Source organism: Pyrgilauda ruficollis, unplaced genomic scaffold, assembly GCF_017590135.1.
Source record: "Pyrgilauda ruficollis isolate IOZ18807 unplaced genomic scaffold, ASM1759013v1 scaffold24, whole genome shotgun sequence".
Taxonomy (NCBI): Eukaryota; Metazoa; Chordata; class Aves; order Passeriformes; family Passeridae; genus Pyrgilauda; species Pyrgilauda ruficollis.
Genome location: NW_024523648.1, coordinates 17,949,203 through 17,971,049, shown reverse-complemented (window position 1 = coordinate 17,971,049; position 21,847 = coordinate 17,949,203). Strand labels below are relative to the sequence as shown.

At 39.3% G+C, this 21,847-nt stretch overlaps 1 protein-coding gene across 1 annotated transcript; it reads left to right on the top strand.

Annotated features, from left to right (window-relative positions):
- Positions 1 to 423: 423 nt before the first annotated feature.
- On the top strand, positions 424 to 18,710 carry PPIL4 (peptidylprolyl isomerase like 4). The gene is made up of 13 exons (XM_041470083.1): positions 424 to 516; positions 982 to 1,049; positions 1,135 to 1,199; positions 2,929 to 3,046; positions 4,608 to 4,750; positions 5,093 to 5,189; positions 6,697 to 6,813; positions 7,758 to 7,882; positions 9,996 to 10,062; positions 10,899 to 11,010; positions 12,486 to 12,582; positions 13,225 to 13,363; positions 18,432 to 18,710. The coding sequence occupies exons 1-13, from the start codon at positions 447 to 449 to the stop codon at positions 18,651 to 18,653; spliced, it is 1,440 nt and encodes a 479-aa protein (XP_041326017.1). The 5' UTR covers positions 424 to 446; the 3' UTR covers positions 18,654 to 18,710.
- Positions 18,711 to 21,847: the final 3,137 nt, after the last annotated feature.

The window sequence follows — 21,847 nt, the reverse complement described above, 5'->3', positions numbered from 1 at the left end:
CAGCTGTGTGAGGAAGACAGGGGTCTCTCGATGGGAAACGCTTGGGTCTGTCAGGTTTTCATGATTGTAAATCCAGCTTCTTGTGCTTGGGCACAACAGTTCACAATGACTCAGCAGCTTACAAGAGCATGGACTGGGCTGAGGACTGCCCAGGGAGACGGTGGATTCACCATCCCTGGAGGTGTTAAAGGAACGACTGGGTGTGCCAGTTATGTCTCAGCTTGGGCTCGATCTCAGGGAGGTCTTTTGCAGCCGAATTGTTCTGTCTGAAAGTATACCAGGATCTTACATGTCAAAGAACATCCTTCCTTAACTTTTACACGTTCCTCGTTTTCCACCGAGCGCTCCCTCAGGACTGCGGGCGCAGCCCGCCCCTGATGGCTCGCGGGGTCCTCCGCGCCGCCAGAGGGCGCGCCAGCCGCGGGCGGGCAGCGCAGTGCGCGGCCATGGCGGTGCTGCTGGAGACCACGGTGGGCGACCTGGTCATCGACCTGTACACGGAGGAGCGGCCCCGCGGTACGAGCCGCGCCCGCACCGGCTTTCCCTGGCCCCCGCCCGCGCCGGGCTCGGCCCTGACCCCCCGGCACCGGCCTTCCCCTTGGCGGGCGGGTGGCGGCCTCGCTCGGGACAGAGGCCGGGGGGATGCAGTCAGCGCTTGCGGCCGCAAATGCAGTATCTGCTAAATCGAAGGGCTATCGTCAGCTTCTTTCAAGTGTTTGAAAAGAAACGGTGGGGGAAGTGTGTTTCTGAATAACTAGCCGTGGTTAGGGTTCTTTGAATCGCTGGAGGTGGTTTGTAGCAAGGGAGGAAATGCTGGGTCTCTTTCGAGCATTTCTCTCAGCGTTTAGAGGTTGTATCCTGACAAGTCTCGATACAGTCTGCTCCAAAACCACCTTTCTGCACGTTAAACTAGGGCTCTGTTACAGCTATTCTAATTGTATCCGGACTTTCCTTTGTAAATGTTGCTATGATTTCTTGCAGCTTGTCTGAATTTCCTGAAGCTCTGCAAAGTCAAGTACTACAACTATTGCCTTATTTATAATGTACAGGTGAGTATTCTCAATTCTTTGGTTTTTGGTTGGTTTAAATTCACAAACATAAAAGCAATATCTTATGTATTCTCCTTTGTGACAGAGGGATTTTATTATACAAACTGGTGATCCCATGGGAACTGGTCGTGGAGGGGAATCCATATTTTGGTAAGTGTTTATGTATAAAAATGATACATACATATGTATATATCTATATATATATATATCTCAACAGAGAATTTGTGTAAGGGAGTAGGAGTTCCAGTTAGATTGTCTTCAGCTTTCTTGGGGCAGAATTACTGGTGGGAAGTAAAAATGTTGATGCATAAGCTTCTTTGGTTTTCATACTTAGATACCTTTTTAAATTTCTATGCTGCATTTGGCCATTCACTGTTTTTTTCCTGGACATTGCTCTGTCTCTGACCTTAGAAGTTACAGGTAACAGCTTGTACATACATTTCTGTCTGTTTAAAAGCTGGCAAATAACTATGTTTGGTAAGAAAAGTATCATGACTAAGTGCTCTGTAGAAGACAAAATCAATTAGCATTGTGAATACATTTATTATTATAACAAAATGCACTAAATTGAGCTTGAGTGAAGCATAGAAGCTATGCTTGATTTCCTCTTTGTATAAGAAAGTGATCGCCTTACTTGAGTTTGTTTTAGTCATGTTGGATGTTTATAAGGAAATCGCTTTTCCTATTTGTTCAAGAAGTTTTTGGTGGTCACAGAGACAAGAGTTGAGAGAATCATTCAGACAGCTAGGATGGAGTTAAAGTGCATGTGTTCTGTATGCAGAACTATTTACCAGGGAGATGCTGGGGAGCACAATATACAGCAATGAAAGAGTTCAGCTGGAACAGAGACAGTGTTTCGAGAGTAATGTTTGCTTTTGTAAGTCAGTCTGTCAGAGCCTCTTAAATACAAAACCTGGAGCTCATGGATCCATGAATCACCACTCCGGTGGTCCTGAAAGCAGTGTACCTGTGCTAAGCAGATGCAAGTCTAGGTAGGTAAACTTGCCAGACTTGCCTGTCTCTGCACACGAGTAAATTAAGTTTATTTTGATATGTTACAAATCTTCTAAGACTTACTGGTGTGGCAAATTGGGAAGTACAGTGTGATGAGAGTGTCAGATCCTGTCTGGCAATAGCATGGAGAAGGTCAATTTGTCTTTTGTACCTGTTTGTTTCTGCTGCAGTCCATGAAACTGGAGTTTCTGTTCTTGCAGGCAAAGTTTGATTTGAATCCTCTCTTCATAGAGGCTAGCACCTGCTTAGCAGAATGAGTTTAAACACAGCACTATCCTTATGTTTGGGCAAATATGGTTATTGATCATGCATCTGTCAGTTTATGGAGTGAGACAAAATAAGTGATAGCAGGGTTAGACATAAAAAATTTAAAAGAATGCAACAATTTGCTATATCCTATATATCCCAAATTACTGTATGTAGTCTGTCTGTAGGATGAACTGATTTTGCATATAGATATACTGCTTTTCTTTTCTTCTTGGGAGATAAATTTTTGATGTAAATAACTGCATTTTACAGTGTGGAGTAATTTATTTTTGCAGAACCTACTTAAAATGTATAGTTCCTTCATGCACCAGAAAAATGTTACATATTGTACTTAAGAATATATAATTATACCCTTCCCATCCCCCAAAAAGCCTCTGTGAAATGTCCAGAGAAAAATTTGTTGTTCCTTGCAATATAAACTGTGGAAGTGTACAGGTCCATAAATATGTTCATAAAATATAGGTTTATTTGAAGGCCTAATATAAATGTGAAATGTAAAAATTTTTTGAGATGTCGTTTACAGTTTTAAAATGTCTGATTAGCTCACTTTTAAAAATTTCTTTTTCTTGTAACATATTTGTTATATATCTTATTTTAGTCAGCTGTATGGTGATCAAGCCAGATTTTTTGAGGCTGAAAAGGTGCCGAGAATCAAGCACAAAAAGAAGGGAACTGTGTCAATGGTGAACAATGGCAGTGATCAGCATGGATCACAGGTCAGCACTTTGTTAATTCTTTGATGTCATTTTGCTAATGTAAAAAATGGTCAGAGAAAAAAATCTGTCATTAAATGGAAGTGAAAATTAAGGAAATGGAGTTTTGAAATAATGTTTACATTTTCTGGTCATGACTTTGTATTAGTTTGGAAATTGTAATCATATTACAGTTTCTCCTGTATGGTTACTTGAAAGTGCATTAATAATGTGGTCTTTTTTGAAAGTGGTCTTGTTCTCTTTGCTGTTTGTTGTTCTTGCACCTAAAGATTTTGCTGTAGGTAATTCTTGTTACTTACTTTGTAAGGTTTTTTGGTTTTTAAAGCTCATAGAACACTATTATTTCTGAGCTATTATTATTTTAGGTGCATTAGGTCACTTATATGAATTAAAATGCCTCACTTCTAATATCCATGTATTTTAATTTTTAAAAAGAGGGATTTTTAATAATCAAAGAACAATTTAAAAAAAGGTAGGGTTTTATTGGAGCTAGAGCTTGTAATATAGACAGGTTATTATGCTGCTTCCCTATATTGTATATATAAAATGGCATGCTTGGAGTATTTAGGAAAAATAGATTACATTTGTATTAATATTTAAGATGCAGCCTGCTAGTGTATATGCAGGTGTGTGGGAATGAGTGCTGTTCCCAGGAACGTTATTGCAGCTCCTTGGGAAAGAAAAATTCCAGAAAGGAACTACATGGAGTTGCCTTACAAATATATTGTAGCATAGTGTAACCTTTACCAAATACTAACCGATCTTAACTGTGTTGTAGAGAGAATGAGGAGTGAGATGTACTAGTCAGACTGTGAAGTGTGGGTGCAGCAGTTGTGTCCTGTTATTTGTGCATATCTGCCTATTCATCTCTCCTCCATTACCAAGTGCCCTCTATATTTGTTATTGAATTCTCAGCTGGTATCAGTTTTCATAGTTTCAGTTTTACTTTAAGGTGAAAGATCTGATTTGTGATAAGATACTTTCCAGTGCCAGTTCAAGCTGATCTAAGTCAGTGTATGCTAGGTCTTCTCTCAATGCTACTGCATCCTGTTTTTCAGGAGACAAGGGTTTGTGGGAAGAGAGGAAAAAAGTCTGGATAGCATAGGTAAAGATAGTAGGTAAAAGTAGTAGTATGGGGGTTAGGTAAAGATAGTACTAGGGAGTTTTTGCCAAATTTATGAAAAAATACCTGCCAAATGCTGCTCTTTCTGTCCTTTCCCTTTCATCAGCTGTGATGCCAGTCACAACCTTTGCTGGTCTTGCTCACCAGACCTCCCCAGCAGAGTTCTCTCTGGTGCTCCAATGCCCTTGTGCCCGATTACCAGTTCACAGAAGGGTCCTGTGAGCTGCATCCACAGGCTCCTGCAGAGGGAGATGTCCTCAGGCAGTGGCTGTGAGCTGTACGTTGGCTCACCACATTCTCAGAGCAGTCTTCTACAAAAAATGGGAAGAGGCTTTTTTTTCCCTCTCTGAATTTTGCGAGAGTGTGTTCAGGTAAAAAAAAAAAAAAAAGTAACCTGAATTTTTCTATTTACTGTTCCTAGTTTTGTATCTTCTTTTCTAGTTCCTCATTACCACAGGGGAAAACCTGGATTACCTTGATGGTGTACATACAGTATTTGGAGAAGTGACAGAAGGCATGGATGTACTGAAGACAATTAATGAAACCTTTGTAGATAAGGATTTTATCCCATATCAAGATATCAGGTGTGACTGCTTTTAACGTTACTTTTGGAGGAATACATTATTATCGAGTGAATTTACTTCTTTTGGAAACTAGATGAATATCATGATGTCAGGTGACCTATACATGCTATCTTAAATCCTTTTCTCCCCCAGTATTAACAAGTACTAAATAAACAAGTATGTACAAAAATATTCATCCATGTCGCCCTTCCAAAAGCATCAGTGCTAGAATTTACAAGCACACAGGATATTTGGCTGTTTGGGATACAACTGAGATTTAGTGGGGCTGGTGTGCTGTTAGTTGGGTAAACCAAGTTTTACTTGCTTGTAACCAATGCTGATCTTGATTTTGTTTCCCCTAAGGATAAATCATACAGTAATTTTAGATGATCCCTTTGATGATCCACCTGGTTTGTGTGTTCCTGATCGCTCACCAGAACCTACAAAGGAACAGCTTGATGTGAGTGTTTGCATCAGGGAAAAGTTGGAAGAAATAATTAAATAAGATTATCTCAATTAGTGTCCAATGGAGATTTGGCCAAAATAAGAAATCAGTCTTCAAGAATTTGTGTCCTAAAAGAGCTATACATTTTTTCATGCAGAAGGTGTTCTTCTACAGTGCCAGCTTGAGTTCTGATATGTCAAATGCTTGTCGGTTATTTGGAGCTACTGCTGTGTTTAATCAAACACAGCTGCTTAACCTTTCAAGAGAAGGATAAAAGCATGACTTGGGTGCTGTCCCCTGTGGCTCCCTTGGAGATGTGTTTGAAAGCTGTATTTTAGGTTTCTATTTACAGTGTAGATAGGCAGAACATTCAGAATATTCAACGCTAGTATTAATGGTTTTCTGTATACTCTGGTAGAAGACAAAATATAACTAACATTTATTAATATTAAAATGGTTACTGCTGTTTTCCTTTTAAATGTGAATAGGTTGTGTTTCAGTGGAAATAACCTTGGTCATTCTTAGAGTTATATGTGCAGGCACACATACTACTGTGGGCTATTTGTTCAAACAGAAGGAATTTTATAAAAATAATAGCAGTTATTAATAATTTAGTCATAGTATGCATTTACAGAAATTATATATGAGATTATTCCTTTGTATGGAAACAGTTGTTTCAAGTAATGAATTAATTAACTAGAGAGAATATTGTTTATTTTTAAGCTTAATAGATACAATTACAATATTGAAATTAGGGTTTCATGGTATGTGTGCACAGTGGTTAATCTCTGATGTACCTTCAGATATGTTAAGAATAAGGTATTTAGTAGCTCTATGCCAGCAGCATAGAGATGTGAAGACTTGTACTGAGTTTTTTTCCTCATAGCTTCTTAACATATCTGAAGGTACATGAGAGAGATGCCAGCAGCATAGAGATGTGAAGACTTGTACTGAGTTTTTTTCCTCATAGCCTGTCTGAGGATAGGCATATCCTCCCCTTTTAGCATAGATAGGTCTGTAAGAAAGGCAGCATTCTAGAGATGCTAGTGAGGAGAGAAAAACACAAACCTCAAGTCCTGCCTAGGTATAGATGATTAAAACCAAAATTGTTATTTTGTGCTATGCTCTATTTAATGTCTTGCTAGACACAACAGATGTTTGCAGTGTTCCTTACCTTCATTTGTGGCAGGAGTTATCTGGATGAGTTGACACTTGTGAGATGTTGAGTGGGTGGGTATATATAAAAGAATTTAGAGTACCTCACTGAATATGGTTCAGACTAGTCACAGATGTTCAGAAATAGTTCACAGTGCCTGAAATATGAGGATAACATCTTCCTTTTTTTCTTTTGTTCTAATCTAAGTGGGAAGAATACAATGAAAGCCCAGTTCTGCAGACATACAGTGCTTAAGCATTTTTCATGTCTTGAGGGGTGAGGGAAGAGGTTGTCCAAGTAATAGTTGGAAAATGAGAGTTTTTGGCCATGGCTTGGTAATAAATAGCCTTTTCCTTCATTTTTCAGAGTGGCAGAATAGGAGCAGATGAAGAAATTGATGACATGACAGGACAGTCTGCAGATGAAATAGAAGAAGTTCAGGCAGAAAAAGAAGCAAAAACTCGTGCCATTCTTTTGGAAATGGTGAACATCTTTCTGTATTTATCTTTTAGATCTTATTCCTCTGTGTGTGCATGTTATTAAGTCTAGGAGGATATGTACTATTTGTCTTGAAATCACCTATCTGGTGATGAAGTCATGTTTCAGAATCTGCTATTAAATATCTGTTGTACAGTGAAAGGATTGAGCATGAGCACTCATGCTGTGGTTTTCTGATAAAACCAGTGATACTTCATTGTCAGAGTGGGCCAGTGGAGGCTTCCTAAAAACTTGCTGGAAATTCATCCAATTAAAAAATGTAACAGACATAGTATGCTGCTGTAACACCTGCAGTCTAGAAAAGTTTTAGCATGTGTGCTGAGCTAATTTGTGACAAACTCCTCCCAGTGCATACAGTGGTAAACTCCATAGTAACAAAAATTGTAAACAGGTTTTGAAGTCCCTTTTTTATTTTCTTTTTTCTTTTTTTTTTGTTTTTTGTTTGTTTGTTTTTGTTATTTGAGAAAAAAGGAGAAGTAAATAAAAAATACACACCATTGAAAGATGAGTGAATTAATCTCACTTCCTTACAACTACCAAATTCAAATTTATGGTGAATAGTTTGCCAGCAGAGACTTAGTCCAAGATCAAGCCAGATCTGGCCACAATGTTGCAGTAGATTTGTAGGGACAAAAAGGGTGCACTTCCACATTTTAGAACTGTATGTTTTTTATGCTAAGAACAGAAAAATCACAGTAGAACGTATTTGTGAACTTTCATGAAGTTCAGTGGTGGAATTGCAAATAAATAATAAATTTTAGGTGCTATAGAAAACAGTTTTTTTGTGAGACTGAGTAGCAAAAATATTTAATAAAGTTTTGATTTTGTGATAGGAATGTGAGATCACGCAAAAAATGTGTTCCCAGTGTTCTGTGCTACCTACAGAGAGCTTTAGGCCAAGTGATGAATGTCTTCTTTCTGTATCCCAGGTGGGAGACTTGCCAGATGCAGACATCAAGCCACCAGAAAATGTGCTGTTTGTTTGTAAACTGAATCCTGTGACCACAGGTGAAGACCTGGAGATAATATTTTCACGATTTGGTCCCATTAAAAGGTAATTATGATAAAAGAGAAAACCTTCTTTGTTGAAACTGAACATGATTTCTCCCAGTATGTTTAGGTTTGGCTGTAAAGGAGTAGTTTGGTGTCTCAGGAGATTTATGCTCTGTTTGGATAGAGACCATAACAATGGGAATCAAAGGCAGATCTAGCTAGATAAGTATCCTGTTCCCAGGAGTGGTTTTAAGGAAAGCCTAAAGTGTAGGAACCAAGAAGGAATATGACACTCCTCTTTGCCCCCATCCTCTCACTCCTTTCAGCAGTTTTTATGTCTAATGCTCAGTGAGCTGGATAGAGTTTCTGGGTTTTTCTTTCCTGTGGGAGTATGTGTGGTTTGTGATAAAGCACCAAACATCTGTGGCATCTGATATACTCCTTGTAAGGTGTTCCTCATTCCTGCTGCCCTTCTTAGTTTTGACCTGGCCTTCTAGTAGTTTCAGCTGATTCCTTGTAGTACTGCTATCAAAAGACAGGATGGGCAATGAAATCTGCTTTCCTACACTCCTCTGTCCTACACCCCAAAGTTATTTCTTTTCCTTGCTAAGAGCACGAACCTACATATTCATGCTTCTTCATAGCAGAGACTTCATTACCTTGTTTCGCTTTTCTTGTCCTTTCCCTGTTCTTTTGTTTTCATCTCAAGATGAGAGAACCCAAACTGCACACAGTTTTGAAGAAGTTACAGATTTATAGTGGAACAGTTTTGTTCTTTGTTTTGCTCTCAACTCCTTTTCTAGTGAATGCTAAAGCTGGTTTTTTTTGGTTTTTTTTTTTTTTAATTGGGGTTTTTTGAGAGTTTTTGGGGTTTTTTTACAATATACTGTTAAGGTTCAACCCAACCCATGCTTATCTTGTTGCATGTTTATCAATGCAAAGATGTTCCTTATGCCCTTTCTGCTTACTTTCCTCAAAAGCCTTTGATGCAGGAGTTTATTAGAATTTGCAGAGGGATTTCAAAAGACTTCATGAATTGGATCATCATCATCACCACACATGAATATTGACTCTATTAGAGCATATCACTTAAGTTTATTCAGGTGGTCCAGAGTAGGAGTATTCAGATGTGTGCTAACTTTGTTCTGCTTAGCTTCTAGCAGTTTGTGCAGTACTGGCACACAGGTCTGCAGGCTTCTAGATGCTAAACTATACTGTCTGGGAGGGGAAATTGACATTGTGTGCCACTCCTACTACTCCAGCATGAATTCTCTATGTTGTAAGGATTCCTAATTTTTTGTACCTCTGTCAGAGCTGTCACTCTTCTGCAGTCCTTCCACTTTCAGATGGGTTCTCTGAATAATCCGTGAAGGAAGGTTCTTGCACAAAATCATTCTGCCTTCTGCTGCAAAGAATTCCTATAGCTTGTCTGAATAGCCTTATGGTCTACTTTTTTTCTTTCCCCCCCCAGATTTTTTTTCTTTCAGTGTTGATCGTCTTTTGATTGCAAATCCTGATTTGTCACTTCCTCTCTACGTGCCTCACATTATTCTCACCTTAATGCCACATGTCCTGCCCTTGTTGCCTGTGTGCCCTCCTTCAGCATCCTGTAGTCAGAATTCTGATGTCCAGTATAAGAGTTGCGTAACACTGATACAATACTATATTGTTCCCATTTTGCACTACTTAGTGCTTTCAGGCTTTTTATTTTTGCATGATAAAAAGTGGGGCTGCTGAAGAGGTGCTTGCTAAGAAGAGAAAGTTTGAAAGTTTGTCACAGGATGTTTGTTTAAACTTTTGCTTAACATGACAGAGAAAACATAATGTGAAATTTCTGGTCTTGCATTGGTGAAAAGCAAAAAAATTAAAAGCAAACAGTAATGTTGGAAAATGTATTTTGTTTGATTGATTTGAAATTCATCTCTAGTTTTGTGCTTCAGGGTAGCCACGTGTGAGTTCAGTGTAATTGCTCAAAGCAATGTCTCATGCTTTTTTTCTTGCAATAGGGAGTCTCAGAATCAGGTGTTTTAATACCTCCAAGGTGTTTAGGTTTTGTGGGTTGGGGTTTTTTGGGTTATTTTTTTAGCTCTTACTCTCCCTTTTAAGCAGTGCTTTCCTACCTACATTTTTTGCTCCAACAGTGTTGACGTTTTAATTTCATGTCATTTTTTCAGTTGTGAAGTGATCCGAGACTGGAAGACTGGTGAATCTCTTTGTTATGCTTTCATTGAATTTGAAAAGGTATGGCATTTAGGTATGAACTGTATGTAGATCCTGCTTGTAAAAGCCCCTTTTTGGTGTACTTCCATTTAGGAAAAACACTGATATCTTCAAGTGTGGAATACTAATATTTTCTGTTACTGAGAGAAACTATAACTTAATTATAGAAGTTGTAGGTCCTGAATGAGGCAAGCATGTAAGTCAGCCAGTACAAAAATGTACTTAGACTGTCTTGAAAGCAGTGGGAGGAGATCAGGCCTTTTTTTTCCCAAGAGTGCATTAAGTCTTCAAAGAGTTGAAGAAAGGAATGCTAGGAGCATGCAGCATAAAGAAAGGAGGTTGTGTGGAATAAGATGGATCCATGTGTACAGTTGTTTTCTCTTCTGGGCTTGTAAATGATGCCTGCTGTATCAACACACTGCTTTTACTGTGGGATGGATGATGATAGTTCTCTTGGTGGTGTGTATCTTTATGTGTGATGGTATCTCTCATCTGTGAGGACAACACTGGAAAATGTTCTCACTTTTCTTTAGCCTACTTATGTAGTTAAAATGGAACTTTTATCAGTTTTTCTATTTTCCTTTTCTTTTTCCTGAATGTATTACATGTGCCAAACATGTAGCTGGATTGGCAATTTTTTAAAATACTGAAATGAACTGAAGAATTGGGAATTGAAATGGTGATATTCAGACAAAGCATACCTATTTCTTTTGCAATGGTACAGTTCAAGAACTGTGGTGCTTTAGGCAATTTCAGAAAGAAATGTATGCCACTAAGCAGTTGAATTTGTATTTGAGCTTTTCTGTGAATATTCCTATGAAATAATCATGACTCAAGATTTTCCTGGTAAATATCAGGAGGAAGACTGTGAGAAAGCCTACTTCAAAATGGACAATGTGCTGATAGATGACAGACGGATACATGTGGATTTTAGCCAGTCTGTTGCAAAGATTAAATGGAAGGGAAAAGGTAGGTATATTTGCAATTCTTTGATCCTCATAACTTAATAAGCCATGACTTCTAAACTAAGCATTATATAAAGAATTAGGAGTTCGAATCATCTCGTCTTCAGGCATATAAATGTTCCTGGTTCTGTAATAAATAGAGCCAACACAGTTGTTAGTTCTTCCCTTCATTTGTTTCATAAGAAAAAATAGAAGAGCTTCCTACTGTTACATGAACATTGCCACTGATTACCTTTTTAGCCAATGCAATTTTGCCGCTAAACTTTTTTTTCATCTCAAATTTTGGACTTGTTTTTTTTTTATATACATTACTTAGAGCAAAATAATATGCCGATACATTGTTGTTTTCTAGTTTCTTTATTCGCTGTGTGACAGTCAGGTGTATACAAGGAAAAGTCAGTATTCAGGCCAGGGATTTCTGCACTTTACCTCCTGTAGGTCAAGCATACAGCATGGCAGATTGTATGTTACAAAAACAAAATTTCAGATGTTTGAAGATGGGAGGAGAAGGGTCTGGAAGAGGTGGATGCAGTGGTTATTTGAATACTGGGGGCATGAACAGAACACTGGATTTGGAGAGATGTCTGTGCATTGCATTGGTGACATTCTTGTGTGTGGTCTTCTAAAAATGCAGTCAGTTGTTGGCATGCAGTTTCTCCAGGTAGGATTGTGGCCATGAACACTGAGATGCTGGAACTTGTCCTGCACAGAGCTGAGATACTCTGTATTCTGTGTATACCAGGTGCTGTAGTGCATCCTGCATTGACTGCCTGCGTGGGAAACTTGACCCGAGGTCTAAATTGTCCAAAATATTGGAAAGCTAACTATATTGTCCTCTTGTGCCTATGTAGTACCCAAAAAATGTCCTTCCATCCTCGGTGGTGGTTTCTGGCCCAGCCAGTGAGTGTTGCAGTTCTAAGCGTGGCCGTGAGAGGGCAGCACGCTGCCGTTGTTCGTTGATCCGTGCGTTGGTGCTTCAGTGAGCGGAAACTGAAATCCATCGTGTCCCTCTTTAAATCTAGACGTGAACTTTTTTTGTCGTAGTCTTCCATTTGAATTCTTGAGCTCAGAGGTTTCCCTCCGTGCAGACCAGAGCAAAAAATCATTTAATGATAACAGTCTGTGGGCTTTCATGGTAACAGAATTTTAAGTAGTGTGATATAGGAACTGTAATAGAAATGAGACTATGCCAGTTGCTGAATCCTGCTTTGTGATCCTCTTTATGTGTTTTCTCCACTGGACATGAATGAGCAGAAAGCTGGGTGTTGTTTAACAAGCAAGAGAAGGGCAGAACATCACAACTTGTCCTGCTCTCTTCTAGTCTGTTACGCACATGTCAGTGTTTCTGGAACTGTATCCTGCTCTGGAGCTCTCTGTGATTATAAAGAGCCCCTAAATCATCATCATAACTTTGTGATAGTTGTGGGTCTTGGTTGTGTTTGTGGTTAAAGTGAAATGAACATACTTTTTTGTGGACAGGTGGGCGGTATACCAAGGAAGATTTCAAGGACTATGAGAAGGAACGTGACAAACCTTCGAAATTTGCTCTGAAAGACAAGGTAAAACCAAAGCAAGAGTATCCTTTTCTTTTCAAAGGTACTTTTTGAATTAAGTAGAATTTATGAAAACAGTCTCAAAAAAACTTCTTATTTTTAAAGCCTTCCAAATGGATGTTTGCCTTCTAGCTTGTATAACCATTTGGTGTTTGAGATGAAATTTAATATTTTGTGGTTTTTACTTTGAATTTAGTCAAATCAAAATGTGCTGTTTCACTTCCATTTTGCGTGCAGGTGAATAATGTTCCTAGTCCACAGCCCTGGAATGACATATGGCATAACAGAGTTCTATAAGTAGTTTCAGAGAGGACCTTCTGCATCCAAAATGAGACCATTCCTGTAATTAAATAATTCTCTAAGATTGTACTTTGCTTATGGTAAGCTTGAGAGAAAACGCCATAGCTTGTTCAGATATCCACAGGTAGAAAAGAAAGGAGAATGCAGCCTGGCTGTATTGTTTAACAGGACAGACTTCAGTCATTTTAGCACAGCTGATTTTTTTTTTTTTTTTTAAAGTGTGTACGACTGTGTTCTGACTGAAATATGTGTTTAGTCTTGGTAAACTCTTGTCAGATAAACAGGGATTGGTTTGCTTCCCAGGCTGTTTGTTCTGCTCCTTACTGATATTGGGAAACAGGTCTGTCCTTAACCAGCATCATCAGTGCCAAGTATGACCTTGTGCTGGATGAGGATGTAGAAGAGTCTCACACAAGTCAGTCACACTTGGCTAAAAAACAGAAGAAGAAAAAGCACCACCACTCTGAAGATGAAGATGATGACAAGAGGACCAAAAAATCTGAGGTACTTGACTCTTCATGCATTAACTTTATACCTGTTCATTGTTTTCCTCATAAAAGAAGCCAGGAAGAAAGTGTGATATTGAATAAGGACATGGTGTGCAAAGTCCTGTGTAACATACAGCAGCTGTAAACCTACAGAACGCTGATGTTAATATTTGATTATGAAAGAGGGTTTACTCATGGACTTTTGTAGCTTGGCAGGTCTTAGTGTTTTTTTGCCAAAACATCCTGAAGAGGCAATGTAGTCTCTTGTAAAATAGGGGATCTTCAGCACTTTGAACCTGTTGTTCACATATTCCTAGTCATAAAGTAGTAGTTAATAATATTTCATTACTGTAGACTATGTCTCATTTTCTTGCCAGACCATAATAGGTTGAGTTTTTCCTATATGGAGTTGGGAGTACAATCTCTCTACGTTATCTTTTTGTATTTGTCCTTAATTGTTTTGGAAGTGTTTGTGTAAAATCTGTGTGTGGGTTTGCTTGCATGTGGAATGTGCAAGCCTATGGTGCTGTGAGGCAGGGGTTGTGGAAGACAGCACCGGGAGACAGTAATTCTGTCATTCATTAGTTCCACTGCAGCCTGTCAGGACAGCATTCCCACATTTCTGTGAACTTGGGATACTGAAGATATGGTGTTTTGTGGAAACAAAGTCCGCAGTGAGAAAGTGGAGGGTTAACCACCACTGAAGTGAGCAGTAGGAAGAATTGAGCTAAGCTGGAAAATAAAAAGCCAAACTCCAGTATTTTAACAGTGCAAGCTTTATGAGTGAGAACAAAGCTGTCTTCTAGCAACTTTGCAGAAAGTGAAAAAGTTTCAGCCAGAGCAAATAAAGCTATTGTTCCATCCCGAGTTTTGAGTACTGCTGAAAGGTTTGGGTACACAAAGCATACATGATTCTGTTCTTATACATCACTTCTTGCTGAGATGCTTGAAAATGATTTTTCTTATTAACATCAGCAATTAAAATATTCCAGTGAGCCCTATTGCTCATTCAGGCACCCAGTCTTTTTGTCACTGCGCTAATTCAGTCAGGGTCCTTTGAGTGGAGGGCAGGGGCTTTTACAGGTAGGTAAAGTCCTGACTGCAGTGCATGCATACAAGAGGTGTGGACTAATGTTGGTGTAGACTTCCTGCTGTCTGTTTGGCTGATGGAAACTGTTGCTTTAGACTTCTTGAAACAGGTATTTTTGCTGGCAATCTTTGTTCCTGATGGTTCAGGAGTTACACCCATGGAACTGGCTGTTCATGCGTTATCAGTAGAGAACATTTTAAAATCATTTGGAAGTCTTCACCCCTGTATTTGGCACAAGTGCTGGCAGCAGTAGTTTTTTAACATCTGTTCTAATCATTGTAAATGGATTGTAAGACTTCATAGCCCAGAAGCATGAATGACAACAGAGGGATTCTTGGTGCTGTTTTCAGGTTCTGGAATAGAACATATTCTAATGCTTGTCTATGTGATCTCTGTGTTTATGTGTATCTTTTTGTGATTTAGTCACCTGCTCCTGATGTGGTTTGTTCTTGTAATCTGCTGCTGCTGTGTTCTGGTATCTTCTTTCCCACAGCTTTCTTCTCTCTTAGTCACCTTTACCCATTTTGCTGTAAGTAGTTTAGCTTTCTTATGCCCGAAATCACAGATGGAGGGTTACTTGTATTCTCTGATGGCAGGCATCATAGTTCCCTCTTGGAGCTGTGAAAATTAATTTCTGGGAAGAATTTTTCTCTTTGGATTTGAATGTCCTTGTTAGTGTGTACTGTACAGTATGCATATACTGAGCAGTATATACTCAGTCTCACACAGACTCAGTATTTTGGGCATGCCCTCTCCAGTGAAATCTGCTGCTGGCTTAGGTGACAAATGCCTGCTTAGCATACACAAATTTTAATTTTATTTTATTTTTTACTATTCATACTTTGGGCATAATATGTGAAAATAAGGGGAAGCAGGCATGTTCCTGAGGTGGAATATATTCAGCGGGAATACTGAGTCCAACACAAAGCATAACAGCATGGAAACTTTTTAGTGAATGGTAGTATTTTTAGTATAGGCAAACAAAGCATTCTCCCTTTACCCTGTTTTGTAAATCACTGGATGTATTTGAGGTAAGAACTTGAAAATAAAACAGCAGCACAGTAACCATGCTTCTTACAGAAATTTACACCGTAAGTCCATAGTGTGGCAGAGATTTTAATTAAGAGAGATATGGGGCTTATAATGGGAAGTTATGGCAACTGGAGCTGCAGTTTGTACTATCAACTCTAGCTATGACTTGAAGGGGTTTTATTTTCTCAATAGTTTCCATGATGTTGAGTTGTTTTTCTGTTCTCTTGCTGGTGTTACTTTTTTCTTTAGTATATTTTGACTCATCCTTTTCTTAGTCTGACACCCATTTCCTGAATCTTTGGCCTCTTTGTTGATGTTTCAAGAATATATTTTTGAGTCTTGTTCTGTTTGACTTCATTCCAGTGGGTAGAAGAGGTAGGGTGCTGTGGTTTGCTTTTAGTAAGTAACAGGATGTGGGTCTGAGGCAGGAGGGTGGACTGCCATGTGGGTTTGTGAATAGGATTTGGTAGAGTTTTTTGAATACAGGACATGCTTCTGCATGAGATCTATATTAGGACTTTGTTCGCCTTCCAGATTTCTCTGTGTGATTTCTCTTGGATTTTATTTTTTAAGAGAACTGGATCTGTGAGGTAGTATGGCCTATCCAATAGATTTTTGCGAGACATAGGGACTTCCCAATTTCAGATTTCTGTAGTTTTGGTTTTGGCAGAGGTTCTGATTTTTCTGGTTTTGTTTTCCTGCTTTTACTGCTTATTGGACACTGTACCCTTCATATTCAGGATCAAGTTTTATCAAAATCTCCCCCCAGTAAAGGCTCTCTCTATTTGTTTACTCCTTTTAACCTTTAACTACTGTATTTAATGTATGTTAGAGGTGGCGTGTGCATTTTACTTCTGTGGCCATGATATTTCTAGCTCTTTGACCTGGGACTGCTGTTTAGAAATTTACTACTTTTGGCAAAATCAGCCATGAACTTCCAGAGAAGCATCTTTGTCTCTTTCCTTATTTCCTTCCTCATGTGTGTTCCAACACAGTGCTGGATAAAGAACTGGGGTGATCATCACTTACTCACTGACTGATGAGAGGCTATGATCCTGGGTTGAGAAATACATTTCAGCAGTAAGAGAGAGCCTGTTTTTAAGTACGAGTCTTTTTCTTCCGTAACAGTGTGATTTTGACTTTTGGGCATAAAAATTTGGTTTCAAAATACCTTTTTTTTTTTTAAGTAATTTAGTGTGTTTTAAAAATTGACCCTTTTCCATGCCAAAGACTTTAAAATGAAAAATCTTATTAAAGGGGAAATGTAACTTACGCTGGCAAGAAATAAAGATGCAATTCATGCTATTAATTCAAATTCAGATTTTTTGCTTTACGTTGTGATCATATCAGCTACTGTGGCGACTTTGTTGTCACTTTCAGATTTGTCCTGTACACCTGTACCTTAAATGCTTTTATGAAGGTTGCTGTTGTTGTTTAACTCAATGCTTGTATGACTTCTAATCCTTTCAGCAAGTTGTCCTTTCCTGTGGCATTCAATGTGGGCCATTTGTCTGTAGTTTGAAATGTCCACTAACCTGTTCTCTGCCCCCACTTGACCAGGGGCCTTGTCTCCAGTGTTTATTTGGTAGATTGTTCAACTGAGTGCTGTCCTGCTTTTCTCCTGTTTTCTCCCATGTGCTGGGAGGAAACTCCAGCAACAAACCAGTTAGAAGGCAGCCATACACCAAGCCCGCCATTTGGTTTTCTGGCCAATATTTTTTGTCTTGTTCCTGTTACCCCTCCACTAGCATGTCCGTCATCTGGTGTTTGCTCAGGCCTTGTCACAGAGGGGCTTGAAACCAATTGGCTTTTTCAAACATATGGAGAGTGAGGCTTTTGGGAACAAGAGTAGTAGTATGGCTGTGCATCATTTTGAGATTGGATGGACAAAGCTCTTACAAGTAGTTGGAAGCATGACTGAGACTTTTTGGTGGATCCAGATTTTAAATAAATAAAGTTGGACAGTAAAGATGTGGAATAGGCATTTGGCAACCAGGGAGGTTACTGTACCCAGCAGTAGCAGAATGTTTTTATTATAGATCAAACCTGTGATTATTTGTGTGTCTGTTTTTCCAGAGGGTTTTTGTTGCTTATTGTAACCCTAATACTTTTGGCATTATCAATATCATTCTAAAGGTGGTGTTTGCTCTGGGATCCACCCCAGTCACTGTCTTTCTGCATAAAATCTCTGTTTAAAGTAGAGTTTGTTCACCATTATTTTAAATAAATGAAGTTTGCTTGTTTGTACATGAAGTATAGGTTAACCATACAGTTGTGATGGCTGCTGTCATGGTACATCCTTAGAAAAATGAGGAAATTGAATATTGTGTGATTTAATGTAGACGTTTTTCTTAACTCATATTGATCTGTGCTTAACAGTATTGTTATTAAAATCCCATAAAATTTTATCTCTCTGTTAGCACATACAGTGATAGTAAACTGTCAGGTTGTTCATTTTGCTGAAGCCTAGAATTTAGGCCATTAAGAATTACTACAGGTAGGTCTTAAAATATGTTATGCATCTGCAAAGCACTGGAATGCCTGTGGGGCTTGAACCAAAACTTATTTTTGGAAATATTTGCATTGCTTAGGTAAAAAAATCCGAAATCCAAATCTAGCTTACAGACATGTTTGATGCTTGTGAAGAGTTTGATAATAGAATCCCTGCTATAACCAGTTTTTGCTAAAGCTCCTTAGGCAGTGCAAGAAGCATGCCTGACAGCCATGCTTTTTTCCATAAACACCAACAGAAACTTGTAAACAAACTTACCTTCTTCAGATGGTTTCAGTGGGGAATTTTTGTGTTACCTTCTTCAAATTGTCATGGATGTGAACCTCTTTAAGGTAGTACCAGCTGTAGCTAAGGAACCAGCCATGCTTGACTTTTCTCTAGTTCTCTTTGTGCCTCTGTATGTTTTCCCCTCTTGTTTGTAACTGCATTTCTGTCCAATTCCTCTGCCAGGATTCTGACCGGAAGCACGAAGAACGCTGCAGGGAAAGGACCAAGAGTGAGAAGAAAGACAGGCATCGGAGTCGCAGCCGTTCTCAGGAGAGAGATTACACTTACAGCAGACAAAAAGACAAATACAGAGAAGACATCCGAGTAAGAGACTGGGATAAAAAAGCAGACAGAAGCAGAAGTCCTAAGAAATCAAAAGACAAAGAGAGGTCCAAGTACAGATGAAGGACAAGGAATATACAGAGGGGAACTAAAATAATAAATTTAACTTTTTTCTTTTGTGATAGTGTTTTTTCTGTAATACTTACTGTAGTGTCTGACTGCAGTATGCAGTAAGATTTTACAGCTTGATAGCCTTCATTGGAACATGATCTGCTAATTGTAAAATTCAAGATGAATTGCTGCAAATTGCTCTGCCCTGGAGTGCTTGTGCCTGGATAGAGTATTTCAATGGACTGTGAAGAGAGAGAACTTCCTGCTGATTCTATGGGAAGGCAGATATTTAAGGAACATAATCAGCTGAAACTATCCCATGGCAGAAAATTCTGACTAGGCAGGCCAGGCGGGATGGCTGTAATCTCCGGTCCTAAGCTGAGCAGGGATACTGAGGGTATTTAATACAGGAATGTGCTTTCCAGCAGTATCTGCCCTGTCTTTGCTTTGTTAAAAACAAAGCTGGAGTCCAACATCTTTGGTGCTTGTGGTAATTAGAAAACAGAACACAAAAACCCCATCTTCCTGTAATGTTGAAAATAACATAGAAAATGCTGTAGCAGAAGCATCGGCTTCTTCACTTTGACATAGCTGAGGCCTGTTTGAAGGGGAATGCCTCATGCTTTGAGGTTCTTTGTTCCTTAGTTGAAGGCTTAGAAACCAGCTTCTCAGAGTTTTCTGTGGGATTCCTTTACTTGCAACAGCTTAAAAATGTGAATGTAGACTCCTAATTGTTTTATTCTATGGATTTGAGTAAGTTTGAGACCTATTTTGATGTCACACATTATAGTTCCTTTAGTTCTTTGTAGTCTTGAGCTTGAGTTCAAGACTTAAAGTGGGCTTCGCCAAGTACAGTAAGTATACTTGGCTAAGAAGCTGCCTTTTGATGAATCTCTTACTTTTGTGTCCTTCAAAGCATAGAACTAGAAATCCAAGGCTTCCACAACTGTCTCCTGGCAGAACATTTCTAACTGCCTGAGACCCTACAGGGGCCGGTGCCATCCTTGCGGAGTCTGACCAAGAGCCCTCTGTTCCAGAGGAGAGGTAAGGAGGAAGCCTGTTCCTGGAAGTCTCCTGGGGAATCTGGGGCTGAGGACTGCTCACTATTCCTGTCAAGAAAATGTCTGCCTTCCATCTGGGTATAACAAGATTCCAAGGAACTGTACTAGGTGAGATTATGGTGCCTTTGGAGTAGTGCTGTGGAGGCAGTGGGTTGCCTCAAGCTCCTCCTGCTCTTGGCCTGCTCTGTTAAAGAAACAAGGATTGTGCCGTCATGGTGTTCTCAGTCCCGCTGTCCTTCTCCACATGACATTAACTTGGGAGAAGCACTGGCCAGATTTGACAAGGATGTGGAGATAGTGAGGAAAGTGCATTCTTGCTGAACATCAGAGGTCCTCTTAATGGAGAGTTGTGACTTAACATCGCAAAGAGTTTCAGCAGCCATCCCTAGGCTTCAGCTAGCCTTCAACCACCTGTGGGACATACAAAACTTAAACTTACCAATGTTTAGAAACAAACACTGTATTTCAGGTCAATGTGCTCACTTTTCTCCTGCAGAAATCGCTTTTCTTTTCTTTGCAACAGGTAAATACTTAAGAACTAAGTTTAAATGAGTTGTATACAGAAGTAAATAGTCCATTTTCATTGTTGGCAAAGAGTCTTCAGAGCTAAGGGTTAAAAAATGAGTACATTCAAAAGGTTTCAAGTTTCTGATTTTCAATATGCCTTGGTGCTGTTAAAAATGCACAGCATCTTCGGATTAGTGAAATCACCTGTTTATATTTTTTAAGAAGAATCTTTCAAATGTGGATGTTCAAAAATAAGGTGGCATTAATAAGTGATTAAATGACAGTATAAAAGCTCCCAATTTGGAGGCAAGTACTTTATTTTAGGGTTGCATTTGTAGGCTAGTCTGCTGACACTGGAGGGATCACAGTTCACCTGGCACATAGACAGTGGAGCACTCTGGGTTAGATGGGATTTACTCCTTCCGTCATTGGAAATTATGGTGGTGTACATGTGGTTCTTCTGGAAATGGCATGAACAAGCTGAAACCACAAACATTTCCTGCTGTGCCTGTCCAGCCAGAGGTGTTGGAGTGGACAGGACTTTATTATCTGGGAGCTGAAGAGTGGACTTTGACTTGTTTTAATCTAATGAAAAGTCGCACTTCCCTGTCATTTCCTTTTTGTCAATGCTTTCTCCAACCTCAGTTTTGCTATTGACCTTTGGTGCTTGTGGTAGTTGAAAAACAACCAAAAAACCCACCTTCTTCTGTAATGTTGAAAATAACATTGAAAGTGTAGCAGAAGCATCAACTTCTTCACTTAGCTGATGCTTGTTTGGAGGGGAACACCTCATGCTTTAGGACTCTTTTTTCAGTGGTTAAAGGCTTAAAAACCAGCTCCTCAGAGTTTTCTACTGGATTTCTTTATCTGCAACCGCTTAAAAATGTGATGTAGACTCTAAATGTTTTATTCTGTAGATTTGAGTTCATGACTATTTTGCTGTCATGTGTTGTAGTTTCTTTAGTTCTTGGTAGATCCCTTGAGTTCAAGTCCAAGACTTGGAGTGGACTTGGCCAAATACATGTTATGAACAGGACCTGGTGGCAGAGCACTAGAGGCAAGTGGCAGGAGGGTAGGTTGCAACAGATATCTCTCTCTAATCCCATGGACATCACACAAGTCGTTGGAAGTAGCATAAATGTTGTATCCAAGGGGTTGGCATTGCAGGATGGGAGTTACCCAAACCCAGTTGTGGTAACCCTGTGCTCTCTGGAGATAAAGCTCTACCTGCTTCCTTCCACTTGTCAAAACCACACCCAACCCTAACAACCACACAAGCAGACCAAACCAAATTCTCCCCTACTCCCTTCATCTGTTAGTTTTGGACAAGCATTTTAAAATTTCCAAGAAGTCTAGAACAATTTCTGATTCTGCTGCTGCTATCTTTGTCCATCTCACCCTCCTGTAGCCTGATTTTTTTCATGTAAAACTTGTATGTTGTTAGCAACAGGATTACAGGTTTTGCTTGTAAGCTTTCTGGAGCGTGGGTAATGTCTCTCCTTTTCTGTTAGTCACCTGTTGCACACAGAGGAGGTGCAAGCAATTTGAAAAATGTTAAATTACAGTCAGATTTATGTAAATACTTGCTTCAGGGCGGTATTTTTGTGTAAAGTGCTTGGTCTGGCCACTGACAGAATG